We start from the raw sequence: 22,231 nt of genomic DNA on the forward strand, positions 1-22,231 counted from the left end.
ATGTATAGAGGTATGTTCTAAGGTGTGAGATTAGGTATGTAAAGTATCAAATGTCTACTTCAATGACGAAAAAAATCTACACATATACATATAAATATATATACAATCTGAAACGTCACTTTCATACCCTAGAATCTCGTAGTGGAGGAAGAGCGAGTAGCCTGTTAAGAACAAATAGGTTGATTATGACAAAGACATGTATGTTTGCCTAAGGCAATATCATGCTAATAAAAATCTTTAACCACTCTTGAAATACAATGGAGGAAAGTTGATACGAATTGTTAATATCTAGATCATTCTAAGATAAAGATAATAATATTTTCATTAACTTTCTAACCATAATGTGACAAAAATACTAGATCTTTGAATTTCTACATCCTTAATCTACCGGTTTTATGTGCATAGAATTTGTTGAAGTTTTCCGTAATAATTGGTACCGGTATGGCTAGAGTGAGCACACCAGCTAAAGCACATACGCTCCCTATAATTTTGCCAAGAGGACCAACAGGGACCTTGTCCCCATATCCTACAGTACACATCGTGATGACGGCCCACCAAAACCCGTCAGGAATACTCTTGATTTGTGCTTCTGGGATTCCGTGTTCTGCATAATATATCGCACTGGAGAAAAGAAGCACACACACCACCATGGCCACTAGAAATAACATTAGACCTTGTATACTCGCTTTGAACGTCAAAATCAACACCTGTAAACCCGCCGAATGTTTGGTCAATTTGAATATTCTCACTAATCTCACCACCCTGAGAAAGGCGAGCGAAGCACCAGAACTAGCATTATTGCAACCATCCGGTGCCAAGAGATTTGACAGGGAAACGTAATATGGGACAATAGCAGTGATGTCGACAATATTTTTGAAGTCTTTGAAATATTTGATTTTACTTGGGCACGAGAAAAGACGAACAACCACTTCAAGTGTGAACCATATGGTACATACCGTTTCCATTATGAAAAAGGGTTCCATGAAATTGGGCCGTCCATCTATGCAATCATTTCCTGAAAGACCGGGTAAGGTTTCAACACAGAACAAAACAATTGATAATAATGTAATGATAACCGACACAATTGCAACGACGTAAGCGAAAGGCGATGTTTCCGGATATTCCATCAGCATCCAAATCTTTCGTTTCCATTTGTTTTCCGGAAGCTCCATTTTCTCCTGGATGTAGCCCTCTTCGTCTTTGTATAGGTCTACAACTTCCTTTTCGATTTCATAGAAGTCCAACTCCCTTAGGAATATATCGTCCGGGACAGGATCTGGTCTCCTGATTTTCCCGCCATACATATAGTAATTGAATATGGATTCAAATGTAGGTCTGTGACGATCAAAGAAAAATTCGTTTCTCCTTTTATCGAAATATTTTAATCGTTTTCTAGGATTGCCGAGAAGGGTTGTGGGATGACGGTTGACTATTGTAGCCCAGAGCTCATAGTACTGACCGCTGACATTAATAGTGAATCGGTCACATGTACTGAGACAGCAGGTATGAGGTGACGTATTTCCGTTACAACACGTTTCCAGGCAAACGATGAGCTCTGCATCCAACTCCTTATCATCGCTACTCCGACTACTTCCTGCTCCTTTTGTGGACTCTGGTGACTGGAACAGCCACAGGTCACCGTCCGCGTCCTGGTCCTGGTTTCTATTCCGACTCATTGGTCTCCGGTACCGGGACTGATTCGTGATGAACGGAACTGCCATTTCCTTTCGGAATCTTATTAACTTTGTATAAGGAAGGCTTGGTTTAAACACAAAATCAATATTTTCGGATATACACGAGAGTCATCCTGCTCGTAAAACTTAGTTTCGAAGTTTAGTTTTCTTTCATTAGAAATCAATAAAAGAAGTAACATGCGAGAAGAACTTTCTTCAAACATTAAGCCGAAGCACAATATATCTGTTGTTGAAATCCCCGATGGCTGCCAGCCTACCATCAGTAAGTATATGTACTACATACAAGTCGTTTCTCCGACACTTCAGCACAGAAAATTCGATATTTTCCAAAAACGCAGACAGGTCTCTTCTCAGTAATTTGACTTCAATTATGTTTCGTTGGCTTTGCCAGTGAACTGTCAGTACCAGGCAGTGAAGTGATCTCAAAAGTAGTTTTTTTCAAAACTTGAAAAAAATCTATGGTAAAAGTTATGTGAACTATTCTCCAGGAGAAACCAATCGATCTGTATAGAAAGCTGACTTACTTAAGAGAGAGTTCAAAAATGCTGGTGTGTAAGGCTATGTGGAAACTTACTTTGTTTGCCTACAGTGGACACCAGCACTCCAATAGCTTGCTTTCGAATTACAATACTCATACGTCACTCCTCTAGCGTTCAATACCAGAGCACTTGGTATATCAGAGCTATGTAAGAAAACATGGCGTCCTCTTTCTGTTCAGTTTATACAGGAAAACTTTATAATCCCAGTACAAAAAATCACAAACTTTCAAACCAGTTGCACTTTTCATTCCCATTGGTAAGTATCAATAACTAGCTCGTATGGCGTGTTATTGTAAACACACTTTACCGTTGAATCAATGTTCACTCGTAGTCAATCGATTGCGTATTAAGACCCCATCTTTTGTGCGTTGTCGTAGATTTTCAATTCATCTCTTCACTGGGTCCAGTATGTAGACTACCTACTGTAGCGTCACAACAACAAAGGGTGGGAATCAATACTGCCTTTCCAAATACACGCACATGTCGTATGGACCAGTTCGTGCTCCAGTCACTGTGTCTGTCATCTCACCAAAAAAAAAAACTCATCTCACAAAGAAAAAAACATTGACCAACTAACGTTAGTTTCACTGTAACACTATTGATAATTGATGGTGCCGATGCTCCCATTGAGTGGTATGGATCAGACTGTATTTCAAACACCGCTTACTCCACACTCCACACGCTGTCGAACCGTTGCGTGGACGACACAACGCAAGCGTAGCACGCTTAGACACCTGGGACATCAGATCGTGGAATCAAATTAATAGTTGTGTTCCGTTAAGCATGACTGATGTCTGACGTCACTAGATCCCAATATACCGCGCGTGACTTACCGAGTAGCCATAGAGTCATTACGGAGGTCAGCGTTACTTTTGACCAATTATTGATGCTGAGAACCTATAATTGTGGATTAGTGCCAACCATGGCCATCCGGTACATTGGAATATTACATTTTAGGGCTATCCCAATTCTCTTCGTATATCTGTATATGGAAACGCTGGTAACAGATGTGATACAAAGCCAGTCACTCTAGATATGCACACTTAGCTAGATAAGTCTGGAGTTGCTTTATTGCATTGAAAACTTGTGTATTAGCCTGCAATTGAACCAAGGTCTTGTAGAACAGAATCACCCAGGGAACTCACGTTGTGAAAGGCATTGTTAAGTGGATGTTAATAATTAAAGAGTTTAAAATAAGCATGGCACAGAATGAAGACAGCCTCTGACAAAGTCAATAGCTTAGATAGGTGTTCACGCAGGTAAACCGCGCGTCCTTGTTTTACTACAGCCGGCTTGACGTTCATGCGCAAAGCGTCTAACAAAAACGAATAAGTTATTGCATTATTGATATGCTGGCACTACTACCGTTCTTCTTCCAGAAGGCAGGTACTCCATTCTATATAATGAGACATTCGCATGACTCTCAAATTTATATATAGTTAATGTGTTAATGCACATGTACAAAAAAAAACACCGAAAGATTTCGGTTATTAATAAAATTGCAGATCAATTCGTTTACACGAACATATATATAAATGGATGAATGAGAGAGTATGCATTATTCTTTCTGTGTAGTGAGCTGTTGTGTGCCTCATAAAACATGGTCGCGTACTGGGCCCTGAAAGGAACACGTATTCAATATCATCGTCAAATTCCGCTAACAGTTGGCACTTTTGTAAAATATATGTAATGTTAGTCTATATCGGTGTGAATGAATGAGTGTTGACTGGGCGATCGATGAGTTGGAGTAGCGGTTCGATATAGCCTTGCCATTGTTCTCTATTGTTCAGAATTGTTATGGTCGGGAATCATGCATAACATAGCTTTTTTCAGGTGAAACACTAAAGCCCTCTTACCATATCAGTCAACATATTGATGAGGCTGACAGCTTAAGGGGGATATGAAATAGGCTGTGTAGGAAAGGATGTCCTAGCAGACCTACCACCAAGAGAAATTAGATAGCTGTCAGGTAGATATACCCCACGGCCCGTAAATCATTCAAACAATTTTAGCTTAAGATCATATTGTATTGATATCATTTACACCAATATAAGTTATACACAGTAAAACAATGCTTTAGACATTGATGTTGTGGATCAAATTACAGACATAATGTGATACTGATAGAAGTGGTACGGGTAATAATCATTACCGATGAATATTTCAAATTTAGCTGATGTATCCATTTCAACATCTGTGACCTCATGCTTTCTATTCTTTCATCTATTTAGGAGACATCGTCATCATGTGACATTAAATGTAGTGACATCAATATGACATAACACATTTACAGTTAAGGTAGACATGTTTATCAAATCTTTAAAGTACAATCAGACAATAAACTCACACAAACACGCACCACCTGTGCTAGATTATTTATTTTTAAAAATTACAGAGAGTTAACAGCACACAATACCAAAACGAAACGCTTTTACATAGTAGGGCCTATCAGCACATTGGAAGCTTTACATAGAGCGTATCAGCACATTGAGACGGCATTGACACATGAGATATTGAACAAAGATTCTCAAACGATTCAAGCATATGCTTCAACTTGGAAATAACATGAAAGGCCTTAAGACGTCAAAGCTTCATCTGTCACTTTGAAACAAACCTAAATCACGACCAAAGTATGTAGCCGCATAAACATTTATAGGTAAAACAATAACACCGTCGACTGAAATAGAACAAAACAACCATAGGATTAAATATAGGCGTGAACACTCAACGTCCAGATATACTATAGTGTTATCACACAGGGACAACATATCCTATAGTGTTATCACACAGGAACAATATATACTATAGTTTTATCACACAGGAACAATATATACTATAGTGTTGGTACATAGGGACAACATATACTATAGTGTTATCACACAGGGACAACATATACTATAGTGTTATCACACAGGAACAATATATTCTATAGTGTTGGTACATAGGGACAACATATACTATAGTGTTATCACACAGGGACAACATATACTATAGTGTTATCACACAGGGACAACATATACTATAGTGTTGGTACATAGGGACAACATATACTATAGTGTTATCACACAGGGACAACATATACTATAGTGTTATCACACAGGGACAACATATACTATAGTGTTGGTACATAGGGACAACATATACTATAGTATTATCACACAGGGACAACATATACTATAATGTTATCACACAGGAACAATATATACTATAGTGTTGGTACATAGGGACAACATATACTATAGTGTTATCACACAGGGACAACATATACTATAGTGTTATCACACAGGAACAATATATTCTATAGTGTTGGTACATAGGGACAACATATACTATAGTGTTATCACACAGGGACAACATATACTATAGTGTTATCACACAGGGACAACATATACTATAGTGTTGGTACATAGGGACAACATATACAATAGTATTATCACACAGGGACAACATATACTATAATGTTATCACACAGGAACAACATATACTATGGTGTTAGTACATAGGGACAACATATACTATAGTGTTAGTACATAGGGACAACATAAACTATAGTGTTAGTACATAGGGACAAAATATACTATAATGTTATCACACAGGGACAACATATACTATAGTGTTATCACACAGAGACAACATATACTATAGTGTTATCACACAGGGACAACACGTACTATCGTGTTAATACACAGGGACAACATATACTATAGTGTTATCACACAAAACAACACATACTATAGTGTTATCACACAGGGACAACATATACTTTACTGTTATCACACAGGGACAACATATACTCAAGTATTATCACACAAAACAACACATACTATAGTGTTATCACACAGGGACAACATATACTATAGTACTATTACACAGGGACAACATATACTATAGTGTTATCACACAGGGACAACATGTACTATAGTGTTAATACACAGGGACAACATATACTATAGTGTTATCACACAGGAACAATATATGCTATAGTGTTAGTACATAGGGACAACATATACTTTAGTGTTATCACACAGGGACAACATATAATATAGTGTTATCACACAGGGACAACATATACTATAGTGTTATCACACAGGGACAACATATCCGATAGTGTTATCACACATGGACAACATATACTATAGTGTTAGTACATAGGGACAACATATACTATAGTGTTAGTACATAGGGACAACATATACTATAGTGTTAGTACATATGGACAACATACACTATAGTGTTAGTACATAGGGACAACATATTCTATAGTGTTAGTACATAGGGACAAGATGTACTGTAGTGTTATCACACGGGGACAACATATACTATAGTGTTATCACACAGGGATAACATATCCTATAGTGTTATCACACATGGACAACATATACTATAGTGTTAGTACATAGGGACAACATATACTATAGTGTTAGTACATAGGGACAACATATACTATAGTGTTAGTGCAGAGGGACAACATATACTGTAGTGTTATCACACAGGGACAACATACACTATAGTGTTAGTACATAGGGACAACATATACTGTAGTGTTATCACACAGGGATAACATATCCTATAGTGTTATCACACATGGACAACATATACTATAGTGTTAGTACATAGCGACAACATATACTATAGTGTTAGTACATAGGGACAACATATACTATAGTGTTAGTGCAGAGGGACAACATATACTGTAGTGTTATCACACAGGGACAACATACACTATAGTGTTAGTACATAGGGACAACATATACTGTAGTGTTAGTACATAGGGACAACATATACTATAGTGTTAGTACATAGGGACAGCATATACTATAGTGTTAGTACATAGGGACAAGATGTGCTATAGTGTTATCACACAGGACAACATATACTATAGTGTTATCACACATGGACAACATATCATATAGTGTTATCACACAGGAACAATATATACTATAGTGTTATCACACCTGAACAACATATACTATACTGTTATCACACAGGGACAACATACACTATAGTGTTAGTACATAGGGACAACATATACTATAGTGTTATCACACAGGGACAACATATACTATAGTGTTAGTACATAGGGACAACATATACTATAGTGTTATCACACAGGGACAACATATACTATAGTGTTATCACACAGGAACAACATACACTATAGTACTATTACACAGGGACAACATATACTATAGTATTATCACACAGGGACAACATATACTATAGTGTTATCACACAGGGACAACATATACTATAGTGTTAGTACAGAGGGACAACATTTACTATACTGTTATCACACAGGGACAACATATACTATAGTATTATCACACAGGGACAACATATACTATAGTATTATCACACAGGGACTACATATACTATAGTGTTATCACACAGGGACAACATATACTATAGTGTTAGTACAGAGGGACAACATTTACTATAGTGTTATTACACAGGGACAACATATACTATAGCATTATCACACAGGGACAACATATACTATAGTATTATCACACAGGGACAACATATACTATACTGTTATCACACAGGGACAACATATACTATAGTGTTAGTACAGAGGGACAACATTTACTATAGTGTTATTACACAGGGACAACATATACTATAGCATTATCACACAGGGACAACATATACTATAGTATTATCACACAGGGACAACATATACTATAGTGTTAGTACAGAGGGACAACATTTACTATACTGTTATCACACAGGGACAACATATACTATAATGTTATCACACAGGAACAATATATACTATAGTGTTGGTACATAGGGACAACATATACTATAGTGTTATCACACAGGGACAACATATACTATAGTGTTATCACACAGGGACAACATATACTATAATGTTATCACACAGGAACAATATATACTATAGTGTTGGTACATAGGGACAACATATACTATAGTGTTATCACACAGGGACAACATATACTATAGTGTTATCACACAGGAACAATATATTATATAGTGTTGGTACATAGGGACAACATATACTATAGTGTTATCACACAGGGACAACATATACTATAGTGTTATCACACAGGGACAACATATACTATAGTGTTGGTACATAGGGACAACATATACTATAGTATTATCACACAGGGACAACATATACTATAATGTTATCACACAGGAACAACATATACTATGGTGTTAGTACATAGGGACAACATATACTATAGTGTTAGTACATAGGGACAACATAAACTATAGTGTTAGTACATAGGGACAAAATATACTATAATGTTATCACACAGGGACAACATATACTATAGTGTTATCACACAGAGACAACATATACTATAGTGTTATCACACAGGGACAACACGTACTATCGTGTTAATACACAGGGACAACATATACTATAGTGTTATCACACAAAACAACACATACTATAGTGTTATCACACAGGGACAACATATACTTTACTGTTATCACACAGGGACAACATATACTCAAGTATTATCACACAAAACAACACATACTATAGTGTTATCACACAGGGACAACATATACTATAGTACTATTACACAGGGACAACATATACTATAGTGTTATCACACAGGGACAACATGTACTATAGTGTTAATACACAGGGACAACATATACTATAGTGTTATCACACAGGAACAATATATGCTATAGTGTTAGTACATAGGGACAACATATACTTTAGTGTTATCACACAGGGACAACATATAATATAGTGTTATCACACAGGGACAACATATACTATAGTGTTATCACACAGGGACAACATATCCGATAGTGTTATCACACATGGACAACATATACTATAGTGTTAGTACATAGGGACAACATATACTATAGTGTTAGTACATAGGGACAACATATACTATAGTGTTAGTACATATGGACAACATACACTATAGTGTTAGTACATAGGGACAACATATTCTATAGTGTTAGTACATAGGGACAAGATGTACTGTAGTGTTATCACACGGGGACAACATATACTATAGTGTTATCACACAGGGATAACATATCCTATAGTGTTATCACACATGGACAACATATACTATAGTGTTAGTACATAGGGGCAACATATACTATAGTGTTAGTACATAGGGACAACATATACTATAGTGTTAGTGCAGAGGGACAACATATACTGTAGTGTTATCACACAGGGACAACATACACTATAGTGTTAGTACATAGGGACAACATATACTGTAGTGTTATCACACAGGGATAACATATCCTATAGTGTTATCACACATGGACAACATATACTATAGTGTTAGTACATAGCGACAACATATACTATAGTGTTAGTACATAGGGACAACATATACTATAGTGTTAGTGCAGAGGGACAACATATACTGTAGTGTTATCACACAGGGACAACATACACTATAGTGTTAGTACATAGGGACAACATATACTGTAGTGTTAGTACATAGGGACAACATATACTATAGTGTTAGTACATAGGGACAGCATATACTATAGTGTTAGTACATAGGGACAAGATGTGCTATAGTGTTATCACACAGGACAACATATACTATAGTGTTATCACACATGGACAACATATCATATAGTGTTATCACACAGGAACAATATATACTATAGTGTTATCACACCTGAACAACATATACTATACTGTTATCACACAGGGACAACATACACTATAGTGCTAGTACATAGGGACAACATATACTATAGTGTTATCACACAGGGACAACATATACTATAGTGTTAGTACATAGGGACAACATATACTATAATGTTATCACACAGGGACAACATATACTATAGTGTTATCACACAGGAACAACATACACTATAGTACTATTACACAGGGACAACATATACTATAGTATTATCACACAGGGACAACATATACTATAGTGTTATCACACAGGGACAACATATACTATAGTGTTAGTACAGAGGGACAACATTTACTATACTGTTATCACACAGGGACAACATATACTATAGTATTATCACACAGGGACAACATATACTATAGTATTATCACACAGGGACTACATATACTATAGTGTTATCACACAGGGACAACATATACTATAGTGTTAGTACAGAGGGACAACATTTACTATAGTGTTATTACACAGGGACAACATATACTATAGCATTATCACACAGGGACAACATATACTATAGTATTATCACACAGGGACAACATATACTATACTGTTATCACACAGGGACAACATATACTATAGTGTTAGTACAGAGGGACAACATTTACTATAGTGTTATTACACAGGGACAACATATACTATAGCATTATCACACAGGGACAACATATACTATAGTATTATCACACAGGGACAACATATACTATAGTGTTAGTACAGAGGGACAACATTTACTATACTGTTATCACACAGGGACAACATATACTATAGTATTATCACACAGGGACAACATATACTATACTGTTATCACACAGGAACAACATACACTATAGTACTATTACACAGGGACAACATATACTATAGTATTATCACACAGGGACAACATATACTGTAGTGTTATCACACAGGGACAACATATACTATAGTGTTAGTACAGAGGGACAACATTTACTATAGTGTTATTACACAGGGACAACATATACTATAGTATTATCACACAGGGACAACATATACTATAGTATTATCACACAGGGACTACATATACTATAGTGTTATCACACAGGGACAACATATACTATAGTGTTAGTACAGAGGGACAACATTTACTATAGTGTTATTACACAGGGACAACATATACTATAGTATTATCACACAGGGACAACATATACTATAGTATTATCACACAGGGACAACATATACTATACTGTTATCACACAGGGACAACATATACTATAGTATTATCACACAGGGACAACATATACTATAATGTTATCACACGTGGACAACATATACTATAGTATTATCACACAGGGACAACATATACTATACTGCTATCACACAAGGACAACATTTACTATACTGTTATCACACAGGGACAACATATACTATACTGTTATCACACAGGGACAACATACACTATACTGTTATATATATGTTATAGTGTTACACACTTACATGATATATCGTAGCGTGAACACACAATGACATGACATAGCTTCAACTTACATGTACAAAGGTACACTATATCGTCAACATACATGTATAAAGGTACACTATAGTGTCAACATACTTGTACAAAAGTACACTATATCGTCAACATACATGTACAAAGGTACACTATAGTGTCAACATACTTGTACAAAAGTACACTATATCGTCAACATACATGTATAAAGGTACACTATATCGTCAACATACATGTACAAAGGTACACTATAGCGTCAACATGCATGTACAAAGGTACACTATAGCGTCAACATGCATGTACAAAGATACACTATAGTTTCAACATAGATGTACAAAGGTACACTATAGCGTTAACATACATGTACAAAGGTACACTATAGTGTCAACATACATGTACAAAGGTACACTATAGCGTTATCATACATGTACAAAGGTACACTATAGCGTTATCATACATATACAAAGGTACACTATAGTGTCAACATACATGTACAAAGGTACACTATAGTGTCAACATACATGTACAAAGGTACACTATAGTGTCAACATATATATACAAAAGTACACTATAGCGTCAACATACATATACAAAGGTACACTATAGTGTCAACATACATGTACAAAGGTACACTATAGTGTCAACATACATGTACAAAAGTACACTATAGTGTCAACATACATATACAAAAGTACACTATAGCGTCAACATACATATACAAAGGTACACTATAGTGTCAACATACATGTACAAAGGTACACTATAGTGTCAACATATATATATACAAAAGTACACTATAGTGTCAACATACATGTACAAAAGTACACTATAGTGTCAACATACATATACAAAAGTACACTATAGCGTCAACATACATATACAAAGGTACACTATAGTGTCAACATACATGTACAAAGGTACACTATAGCGTCAACATACATGTACAAAAGTACACTATAGCGTCAACATACATGCACAAAAGTACACTATAGCGTCAAAATACATGTACAAAAGTACACTATAGCGTAAACATACAATGGCACACTGTGTCGTTAACATTTGATGAAATAAAAATAAACTTGGCGAATCGGCGAAGTTTTGTCACCGTTTTCAGGACCTGGTGATAACTTCTCAGAAATATCAAAACGTTATTGGACAATACACTCAGTATAGACACGGAGCATGTGTCTTTTTATCGCTATCCCCTGTATTTTGTTACTCAATATTGTGTTTGGTCATACCATCATGAGTTGACAATTTAAGTGTTGGGATCCTTGATACCACTATAGTGGAAATATTATATACATATCGATATTTACGTACATCTGAAGCTGTACAGCTGTCACATCCCCGAGTATGTCGACTCTCGTACAAATTCTGCGACATTTTGACATATTGTTGTATAAATGGGGACTTTGAATAATCGGCTGTTTGTAAAGCTATTTTTGATGTGATATTGAACACAACCAGATATTGTATACTATTTGTAAGAGTTAAATTCGTTTAACAGTTGTTTTGTTATAGCTGTCACCGTGCGACAGATGGTCAGATTTGTGAATGTGATATGTTTATATACACAAATAAAAAACTATCAATAACAATCGGCTATCAAAGAGGGCGAAAGGCTTGCATTATGTTAACACATATTGTGATTTATACTTTTATGGAAGTGATTTAATATTTGTCGTAGTCACTTAAAATCACACATGCGCACACCCCACTCTGCTTTTATAGCTTTCATGTTATGCATTTCAGCATTTCTGAAACAATCCTGCGTGTTTTGTGTATACTAACTTCCATACCATTTCATTTGATATATGAGAAAAAATGTCAAAAGGCACCGAACCAATTGTCTCCATTCATGAAAATTCCAGCGCATAATTTCATTTTGTTTACATACAGACTAATGAAATTAATCACAAACTTTTCTTATCATTGACGCTGATCACACAGAATTTTCTTTACATCATTATCTCAAAGGACAATATACAGGCTAATGGAATTAACTACAATTTTTCATCGTTAAAGCTGATCACACAAAATTAATTACATATGCAAATTATGATATTTGAAGTTTGGTGTCTCTAGCTCATGTTGTATTTTACTAATCGTTCTCCTTCTCTGCTTTCTTCTTCCTCTTGAGTGATTCTCTGACATGTAGATACAAGCAATCTTAGCTATCAATCTTAGTATTGAATCATACCAAGAACTTCTCTATAGAGGGAGAGGCCGTTTTCTTGGCAGGTCGTCGTAGCTACCCCGGTATGGCGTGTTGGACAACCAGTACAAAACATGTGCATGCATGCTAACCACGATTTCACCACAAATCAATGCATTTACTACTTCAATGTTTAAAAAATATGTGTATATATATATATAAATCTGTGGCAAGTATTGACGTTTTTATATGTAAGGGAGAGATCTTAAATAATTCAAAATCTGACGTCACCAATGTTTGAGTATTTAATTGATTTTTGGAATCATTATTCTACTGAAAACTCATGCTACGTCTAAGATTGCATATATTATTTAGTTCTGAGCTACTTTACTACTGCTAATAGCGTTCGTAATGCTTTTCATTAGACAGTCTAACCGGGTCCAGGCGTCGTTTAACGAAAAACAACCACAATGGTAATATAATATGAAAATTGCGCATGAAATATGTATCGGTGTTCATTAACCTTTTGCCTCGAGCGTAACGATGGGTGACGACACGTGCTTTGTTTGATGTTATAAAATCATGGAATGATACTAATATTCCTCGTATCTCATTGGGAATCTCACGTTTCTGTCGGCAAAGGAATGTTTAATCTTATTCTAAGCCTAATAATTCAATGCATTAGTTTTCATTATATTTCATATTTACTATTTTTTATGTTGACATTCTGTCAGCTTTGTAAATACAGTCGAGATAATGAGGTCCGATTGTAGTGTACGCTAAAATGAATATTATCATTCAGAAATATGCATGCTATTACTTTTAGCGGGGTGTTTGATATCTACACATGTAACGTGAATCAGTATTTAGAGAATTAATCACTCTCATTGGATACCCCTTGAGGTGACCTTATAACGTTATAATTGGTGAGAAAAAATACTAGTGTCAGTGAAAGGCCTAGCGGAAGACGTCTAGGTCCAGATAGGTATTGTTAGGCTGTTATTATCTGGACCAATTTGTCCTCCACCATCATTTTACTTCAGTTTACCTAGGTTCACTACCTACCAGTTATTACTTGTTTAAACGTCCATTAGCTAAATACTGTTATATTTGTCAGCTACCCCGAATTTATTATTTGTATGTCTTCAATAATTATATACCGAGACTAATATAAGACACAGAAGTAAATAGCACCTTTTAATACAATCAATAGGTAGGATACAAGGTAGCCAAATAATGTTTGTTCCTTCTAGGACTCGTCAAGGATGCTAAGGGACTTAAACACTAGATAGGCAGATACGTTAGCCCCACAGTTCAATGAATTTGTCATTTTGTTATTTTGTTTGTGTACATTGTAATTTGTATTTTACTATATTTTGCCCCTCTTTGCTTTTCAATAGCTCATTTATTTACAAAAATCTCGTGCTCTCAAGTATACCCATAAGGGTTTATAAGGTGATGTTTGATACTGTGTAGAGTAGAACTTGTTAGTTGAGAGCCTCCAGGAGGTGGAGATCCAGACTTTGCAGACCTAAACCGTGTTCACTGAAGCATATCTAATTGAACTATTGTATACTTCACAACCGAACGATTCGCTAAATCAATCAATTTCGAGCGAGGTTTTGTCAAGTACGCAGTAAATCTCCAAAGTAGATTGATCTGTGTGTATAGTGACAGTTTTCTTGTTGGTTACGTTTGTGCCATCAATAGATATATATATATATGCTGAAAGTCTATTCAACCCCCCCTCCCCAATCCCTTTCTTCCCCTCCTCTCTCTTGGTGATGTTAGAGATATACTATTGAAATAATGTTTGAAACAAGCCATGGACATGCGGTGTTATAGCCTTTTACAAAGACATCAGAACATTTATGGATTGGCAGGCAACAAAACTGTGATTCCGAAAAACCATTTCACAATTTGTGATAAGAACAGAAAATGGTGAATGCACTTTTACACTGATCAAAAAAGTGTTGTGTTCGATAATGTCACGAATATCTTAAGCAGGAGATCTAACACATCGTCACTATCGCAAGTTTAAAAGCATATTGTGGTGTATTTTTAGGATAGGTCTACAGCAGTGGCGATCACTATAAGTAAATGGTGCTGCATTTCACTGTCTAAGATGACAGATTATCATAAGTTTCCTTAAAAACACAATCATACAGAGTAGCAGAAATTGCCAGTACTGTCTGAGGAAACAGATAAGAGTCCCTAATAAAGACTGAAATTCATCACGTGTTTCATGAAACATTCAAGTAACAAATCGGTCATATGAATCATAAATTGGAATCTTCATTTTTGAGATCACTACTTTGTGTCAGTCGTCTTCCTCTTGTATGTAATGCATATCTATCAAGTATAACAGTTTATACAATATCACGCCATATTATCTTGTTTTCTTGTTTGCTGGGCATATCGTCCCATGCACAGCAAGAGTCTCCTTAAAATATCTGATTGCTGCATAGCTGAACAACATATGAGAGGCCCGTCGCTTGCCATACAGCAATTAGGATAAAGCGTCTTACCCAAGGAAGCAACGATGATAGATAGCTACATTTCCTTTCCCCACGCCGACTGGGGCAGTCAATACCGCCACAAAGCGATAACGAATGGCATACTGAGACGTCAATGAGAAAACTAGTCAGACTTTAAAAGATGATGTTTAATGCTAATTCAGAGCGAAATAATGTCATATGAGAACGATGATAAGAAGAGGTAAAGTAATATTCAATGATAACATTGATACAGTGGTAGAGAAAATAATAGCAATCCTAAGGGGTATCGGTAACCCGTAAAATATATATATCTTGCCCATATTCAAGATCTATTCGAATATGCATGCGAAGTATGGGACATAATCAGTACAGCTAATTCCTTAATGTTAAAAAACTCCAGTGAGAATCTGAAAGGAGTACTCAAAGGACTGTCCATATGTATAAAAACAGAATTCTTACATTGAAAAACCGATTGGCTACCACTTTCTAAGAGACGAGACGCACGCACGCTTTCTTTCTTCTATTGTATAGTAAGCGACTTTGCACCTACATGTAATTTTCTCGCAGACATATTGCCAACGGATATTGGAAATTTAGCTCCATACAATCTACGAAACGCATACCTATTGAGACAACAGCATTTCCGTCTACAACTGTCGCAAAATTCAATCTCTCCTTCTACAACAAAACTTTGGAATGATTTAGATAACAGTGTTAGAGACTCTCATCCTTTAAATTCTTTCAATGCTAATGAAAAAAATCAATATCGGCAAATGTTATTCTCAGCAAGAACCTAGAAAACTATGGAGCTAGAAAACTAAATCGTCTTGATTGTCGTCTGAGAAACCAAGCTAGCACTCTTAATCATAATCTTTTCAAAGCAAATCTGAAAGATTCATCTGAACATCAATGTTGGCATCCCTGTGAATATTCATCTGAACATCAATGTTGGCATCCCTGTGAATATTCATCTGAACATCAATGTTGGCATTCTTGTGAATATTCATCTGAACATCAATGTTGGCATTCTTGTGAATATTCACCTGAACATCAATGTTGGCATCCCTGTGAATATTCATCTGAACATCAATGTTGGCATCCCTGTGAATATTCATCTGAACATCAATGTTGGCATCCCTGTGAATATCCATCTGAACATCAATGTTGGCATTCTTGTGAATATTCATCTAAACATCAATGCTGGCATCATTGTGAATATTCATCTGAACGTCAATGTTGGCATTCTTGTGAATATTCATCTGAACGTCAATGTTGGCATTCTTGTGAATATTCATCTGAACGTCAATGTTGGCATTCTTGTGAATATTCATCTGAACATCAATGTTGGCATCCCTGTGAATATTCATCTGAACATCAATGTTGGCATCCCTGTGAATATTTATCTGAACATCAATGTTGGCATCCCTGTGAATATTCATCTGAACATCAATGTTGGCATCCCTGTGAATATTCATCTGAACATCAATGTTGGCATCCCTGTGAATATTCATCTGAACATCAATGTTGGCATCCCTGTGAATATTCATCTGAACATCAATGTTGGCATCCCTGTGAATATTCATCTGAACGTCAATGTTGGCATCCCTGTGAATATTCATCTGAACGTCAATGTTGGCATTCCTGTGAATATTCACCTGAACATCAATGTTGGCATCCCTGTGAAGATTCTTTTAGATATATTTTTACCTATATCTGACAAAATGGCAAAAGCTACACATCATTTCTAAGGAATGTAGATTCAATTAATACCTCTCTCTCTCCTTGATTTATAATATATGTTTGGCAAGATATATATAGTACAAGACACACTAATTTTCTTTCTCTAATCTATATATATCATATTCTAAGGTGTAAATACATGGCTATTATACATGCATTTAGGGACAATGAAGTACTGTATGTTTAAATTATTATTTTGAAACTGGCTGTCATGGGTTCCATTAACAAATTATATACAAAAAATATTCTAACACATGACCGAATTAGATGATTGCTATGCAATTCACAACACAATGGTTCATTTAATAACGATAAGATTCATTTATTAAACCCACCTTGAGAATATTGATAAATGGACACCAGTTTTGTGAAGAATATATATAGAACTCTTACTCATTTAACGCTTGGTACGAATATGACATATACCAGACGGTGTCGCTAATTTGAAATAACGGTTTTATACACGCGTGCAGCGAGTTGGAAGACTAATTTAATTAGGGTTTGATGCCATAGTGTTTACGTTAGTGGTCCTCTGTAACAATATGTATTTTTTGGTCGTCAGGTAGTATACTCAGATATGCTTCAGTTAGCTCAAAAATATGTACCAATTCCAATGATATTTCCGTTCTGTGCAGTTCAACAGGGACAGAAAATGCTCGCTGTGTTTCTTTATCGACATTTCTATACATATATTGGTCCTTGGCAACTCTCTTTTTGTGCTAGCTTGTCTGCCTAGACATTTAGCAAGGTTACAGATCTTGTGATATGATAAAAAGTTTTAATATATTAAATTTTTCAATGCAGCACGCAATGACCAACGTAAAGGCAGTTTCTTTTGAACTAATTTAGAATATCTATGTATATATATACATTATGCGACTCAAGTACTATGAAGTGCGAGCTGTCCTATTCCAAATGGCATTTGGACCCCTTCTATTTTAATCAATACCGTAAACGAAATTATATTAGATTTCAAAAGCATTGTGTTTTCCATTCAAAATTAAATGATAAAGCGTCGGCAATATAATAAAGTTTTATAGGACAAATGGTGCTGTATGAAAGAGGGACAGTTAGTGCGTCATATAGGCGACAAGCTAAGCTTTATATATCGTACGTGCAGATTTCAACACGTGATCGACAGTCACATGGTCCATTTATGTATTTAATATCAATTACAGAGAACCGAGTACACTCTATGGTTCCACTGATAAAATTACCAAAGCAACAACAATACAAGTTTTCAAAGGGTCTAGTGGAGAAGTAACGTTGTTTACAGATGTTGTAAAGATACGACACAACGGATAAAGATGGAAATACGGACACAATCCGGTTTAGACATCAGCTGTTTCTGTGTGTCGGTCTCTAGGCTGGCCCATTTACAACTCATGGGATGTATAATCGCTTTATACGTGGAGAGGATATGTTGTACCACGATTCTCATCTCTTAGATTACTGAGATTGCATTTTGTTCCAATCCAAAAAATCCATGAGATGTAATGAAAGATACATTAAACAAGCTGCGCGTAAACGGAATAAGGGAGGTTAAGGAAATCTACACAACAATAACACTGCATTAAAACGCTTATATATTATACACTATGGGGAATTGTTGGATGATACTCGATATATATAACCATAAAATCAAAAATTATAACACACCATGAGGAAATATTCAGTCAAACTCGATATATCGCCATCAAATCCAAAATTATAACACACTATGAGGAACTGTTGAGTCGATTTTGATATATCGCAATCAAACACTATTAGGAACTGTTGAGTCAAATTCGACACAATGCCATCAAATTCAAAATTATAACACACTATTAGGAACTATTGAGTCAAATTCGACACAATGCCATCAAATTCAAAATTATAACACACCATCAGGAACTATTGAGTCAAACTCGATATATCGCCATAAAATCCAAAATTATAACACACTATGAGGAATTGTTGAGTCGATTTTGATATATCGCAATCAAACACTATTAGGAACTGTTGAGTCAAACTCGATATATCGCCATCAAATCCAAAATAATAGTACACCACGAGGAACTATTGAGTCAAACTCGATATATCGCAATCAAATCAAAACCTATAACTCTATGCAGAACTATTGAATCAATTCGATATACCGCCATCAAATCCAAAATTTGAAAACACCATGAGGAACTATTGAGTCAAACTTGATATACCGCCATCAAATCAAAACCTGTAAAACACTATGAGGAACTATTGAGTAAAACTCGATATACCGCCATCAAATCCAAAATTATAACACACTTTGAGGAACTATTGAGTCAAACTCGATATATCGCCATTAAATCCAAAATTATAATACACCATGATGAACTATTGAGTCACACTCTAAGCGATTTTTTGTGATAAATTCGATATCCTTGTTACGTATAGAACAATACAGAAAACTGCTGCATCGAATTCGATAGAACGAAATGCGATATTTATACTCTTAGACTCTAAGGACTTTATAACGAGACACAGTGTACAAACATATACACAACACCAAGAAATTTTTATTGTACATTTACATAAGCTTTACACCATCAAAACACATCCGAGGGCACTGTGTTGTAAAGTTCGATATAACGACATCCAGTACACAAACGTTTAACTGTCGTTACAGCCGACATTAAGACATTGAAAGAAGTCTCTTGATACCGTTTTATTCATTTTTTCGGAATTGATTTTCTTGTCTCCGAACTTTCTTTAAGAAGAAAAACTATGATTGGTTATATAAAAGTCGAGAGACGCAGACCTATTATTATTAACGTCTATGTGGTAGGGTTGACAATATGGTTTTATAGGATTTGTCATTATCCTTACATTATAGATATATTCTATAGCCTGTGACGAGAGTATCATCCATCTAAAGCTTTATCGACTAGTCACTAACTGTTGTAGTCCTGCTGTAACAGCTCTGAAATATGGATTTCTAGTCAACCCATTTCAAACGTTTCTGACATTACTGACTTTAGATTTTTTTAAAAATGTTTTTTGTCTTTCGAACAAGGTTTGTCAAGATCGAAAAAACTTTAAACATTATGGAGTTGTGCTTGCAAGAAACACATCTATTCTGCACCAGCCCCTTCACAATGATTCAATAGTGTTGGTATTTTGGTACTGTCAGTACACAATGATATAAGGTCAGTACAATAGTGTTGGTATTCTGGTACTGTCAGTACACAATGATATAAGGTCAGTTCAATAGTGTTAGTATTTTGGTACTGTCAGTACACAATGATATAAGGTCAGTTCAATAGTGTTGGTATTTTGGTACTGTCAGTACACAATGATATAAGGTCAGTTCAATAGTGTTGGTATTTTGGTACTGTCAGTACAGTATACAATGACAGTCAGTCTGTAGAAGCTTCGTTATGACAAGCATATATCTTTATCGTTGTAAGGTGTCATGACAAAGTACAAGATTTTTACTCGTTTCATGTAAAATCTTAATAAACTGCTAAATGTTAATGAGTTAATTTGAATGCTACAGCCATAATTATCGTGTACCTTTGTTTTCATCATTCATACATTCCGTACTCCTATACCAAACCTTAAACCAGTCAGATCCTATCATTGGCAATGGAGTGAACATAGAGAGTCTTCGGGTTTAAAACCTCATACTCTAATGGCGATAGGAAATATTTGTATATATCAGAAAAGAAAGATTTCGAATATGATATTATTGTACGGCTTACAAAACAAGAGTAAAATGGATATCCCTGATTCCGGTGATACATTGTATTTATTTTGTAGCCTTTTTTAAGCGAATGAAAGTCTATTTATTTGTTGAATTATCTGTGTCTATTATTGAATGTCTACGTCCCAGCCGCAAGGAACTCAGTTGTGCTATTCTGATGAAGGCCAACCATCCCAACCCGATAATATTTCAAAGCTGAACAACAAGAAGAGCCTGATACAGTACCTAACGATGTTTCCGCTAATGGTTTGGTTTAGCTCTGGGGACCGTTTGGGCGAACACCCAAAACAAAGGCAAAAAGCGACGATAGACAAGAAACACGTTAGGAAACGTATGAGTTTAGAATTTGATTTTGTGCATCAATGTATTACATTAGATATAATAGGTATGTAGTCTGCCCCTGTCTAGTTCATGGGTACAGGACATCAATGTAAATTCTAAATTTTGCGTTTTTAGATACTATTAAGTCACACAGGCATGCCCATACATACAAGCTGTTTCTTTGTTATATATATTTCCATGGCAATACGTTTCACTGGCCTCACAACACCAAATTCTTTGTATATATATAATCTCGTGGAACTAACCTCCAAATAACGATAGATTATAATTGATCCTGTGATCTTTGCTGCGTTCCTTGGGAGCGCTTCTTTGTCTCTTTTTTCACACATGTGATATTTTATCCCGATATCTACCTGCCGACTTAATGCGTATTGACCTTGAGGAAACATTCTTCTACG

General features: G+C 35.6%; 2 protein-coding genes across 2 annotated transcripts in view; both read right to left on the reverse strand.

The window, feature by feature from the left end:
* Window positions 1-371: 371 nt before the first annotated feature.
* Window positions 372-1,721, reverse strand: LOC132558834 (potassium voltage-gated channel subfamily A member 1-like). The gene has a single exon (XM_060223443.1). The coding sequence runs from the start codon at window positions 1,719-1,721 to the stop codon at window positions 372-374; it is 1,350 nt and encodes a 449-aa protein (XP_060079426.1).
* A 15,493-nt stretch (window positions 1,722-17,214) lies between these two features.
* The window catches only part of LOC132558823 (protein starmaker-like), a 36,609-nt gene continuing 31,592 nt past the window's right edge, over window positions 17,215-22,231 (reverse strand). The window contains exon 3 of the mRNA XM_060223433.1: window positions 17,215-17,682. Within this exon, the coding sequence (XP_060079416.1) occupies window positions 17,215-17,682 (468 nt within the window). The remainder of the gene's footprint in view (window positions 17,683-22,231) is intronic.

This window comes from Ylistrum balloti, unplaced genomic scaffold, assembly GCF_031769215.1.
Source record: "Ylistrum balloti isolate Yb309-2 unplaced genomic scaffold, AGI_CSIRO_Ybal_v1 Utg370828, whole genome shotgun sequence".
Taxonomy (NCBI): domain Eukaryota; kingdom Metazoa; phylum Mollusca; class Bivalvia; order Pectinida; family Pectinidae; genus Ylistrum; species Ylistrum balloti.

Coding starts and splice junctions, on each gene's coding strand:
- LOC132558834 (XM_060223443.1), bottom strand. CDS start 1,721: ATGGCAGTTCCGTTCATCACGAATCAGTCCCGGTACCGGAGACCAATG.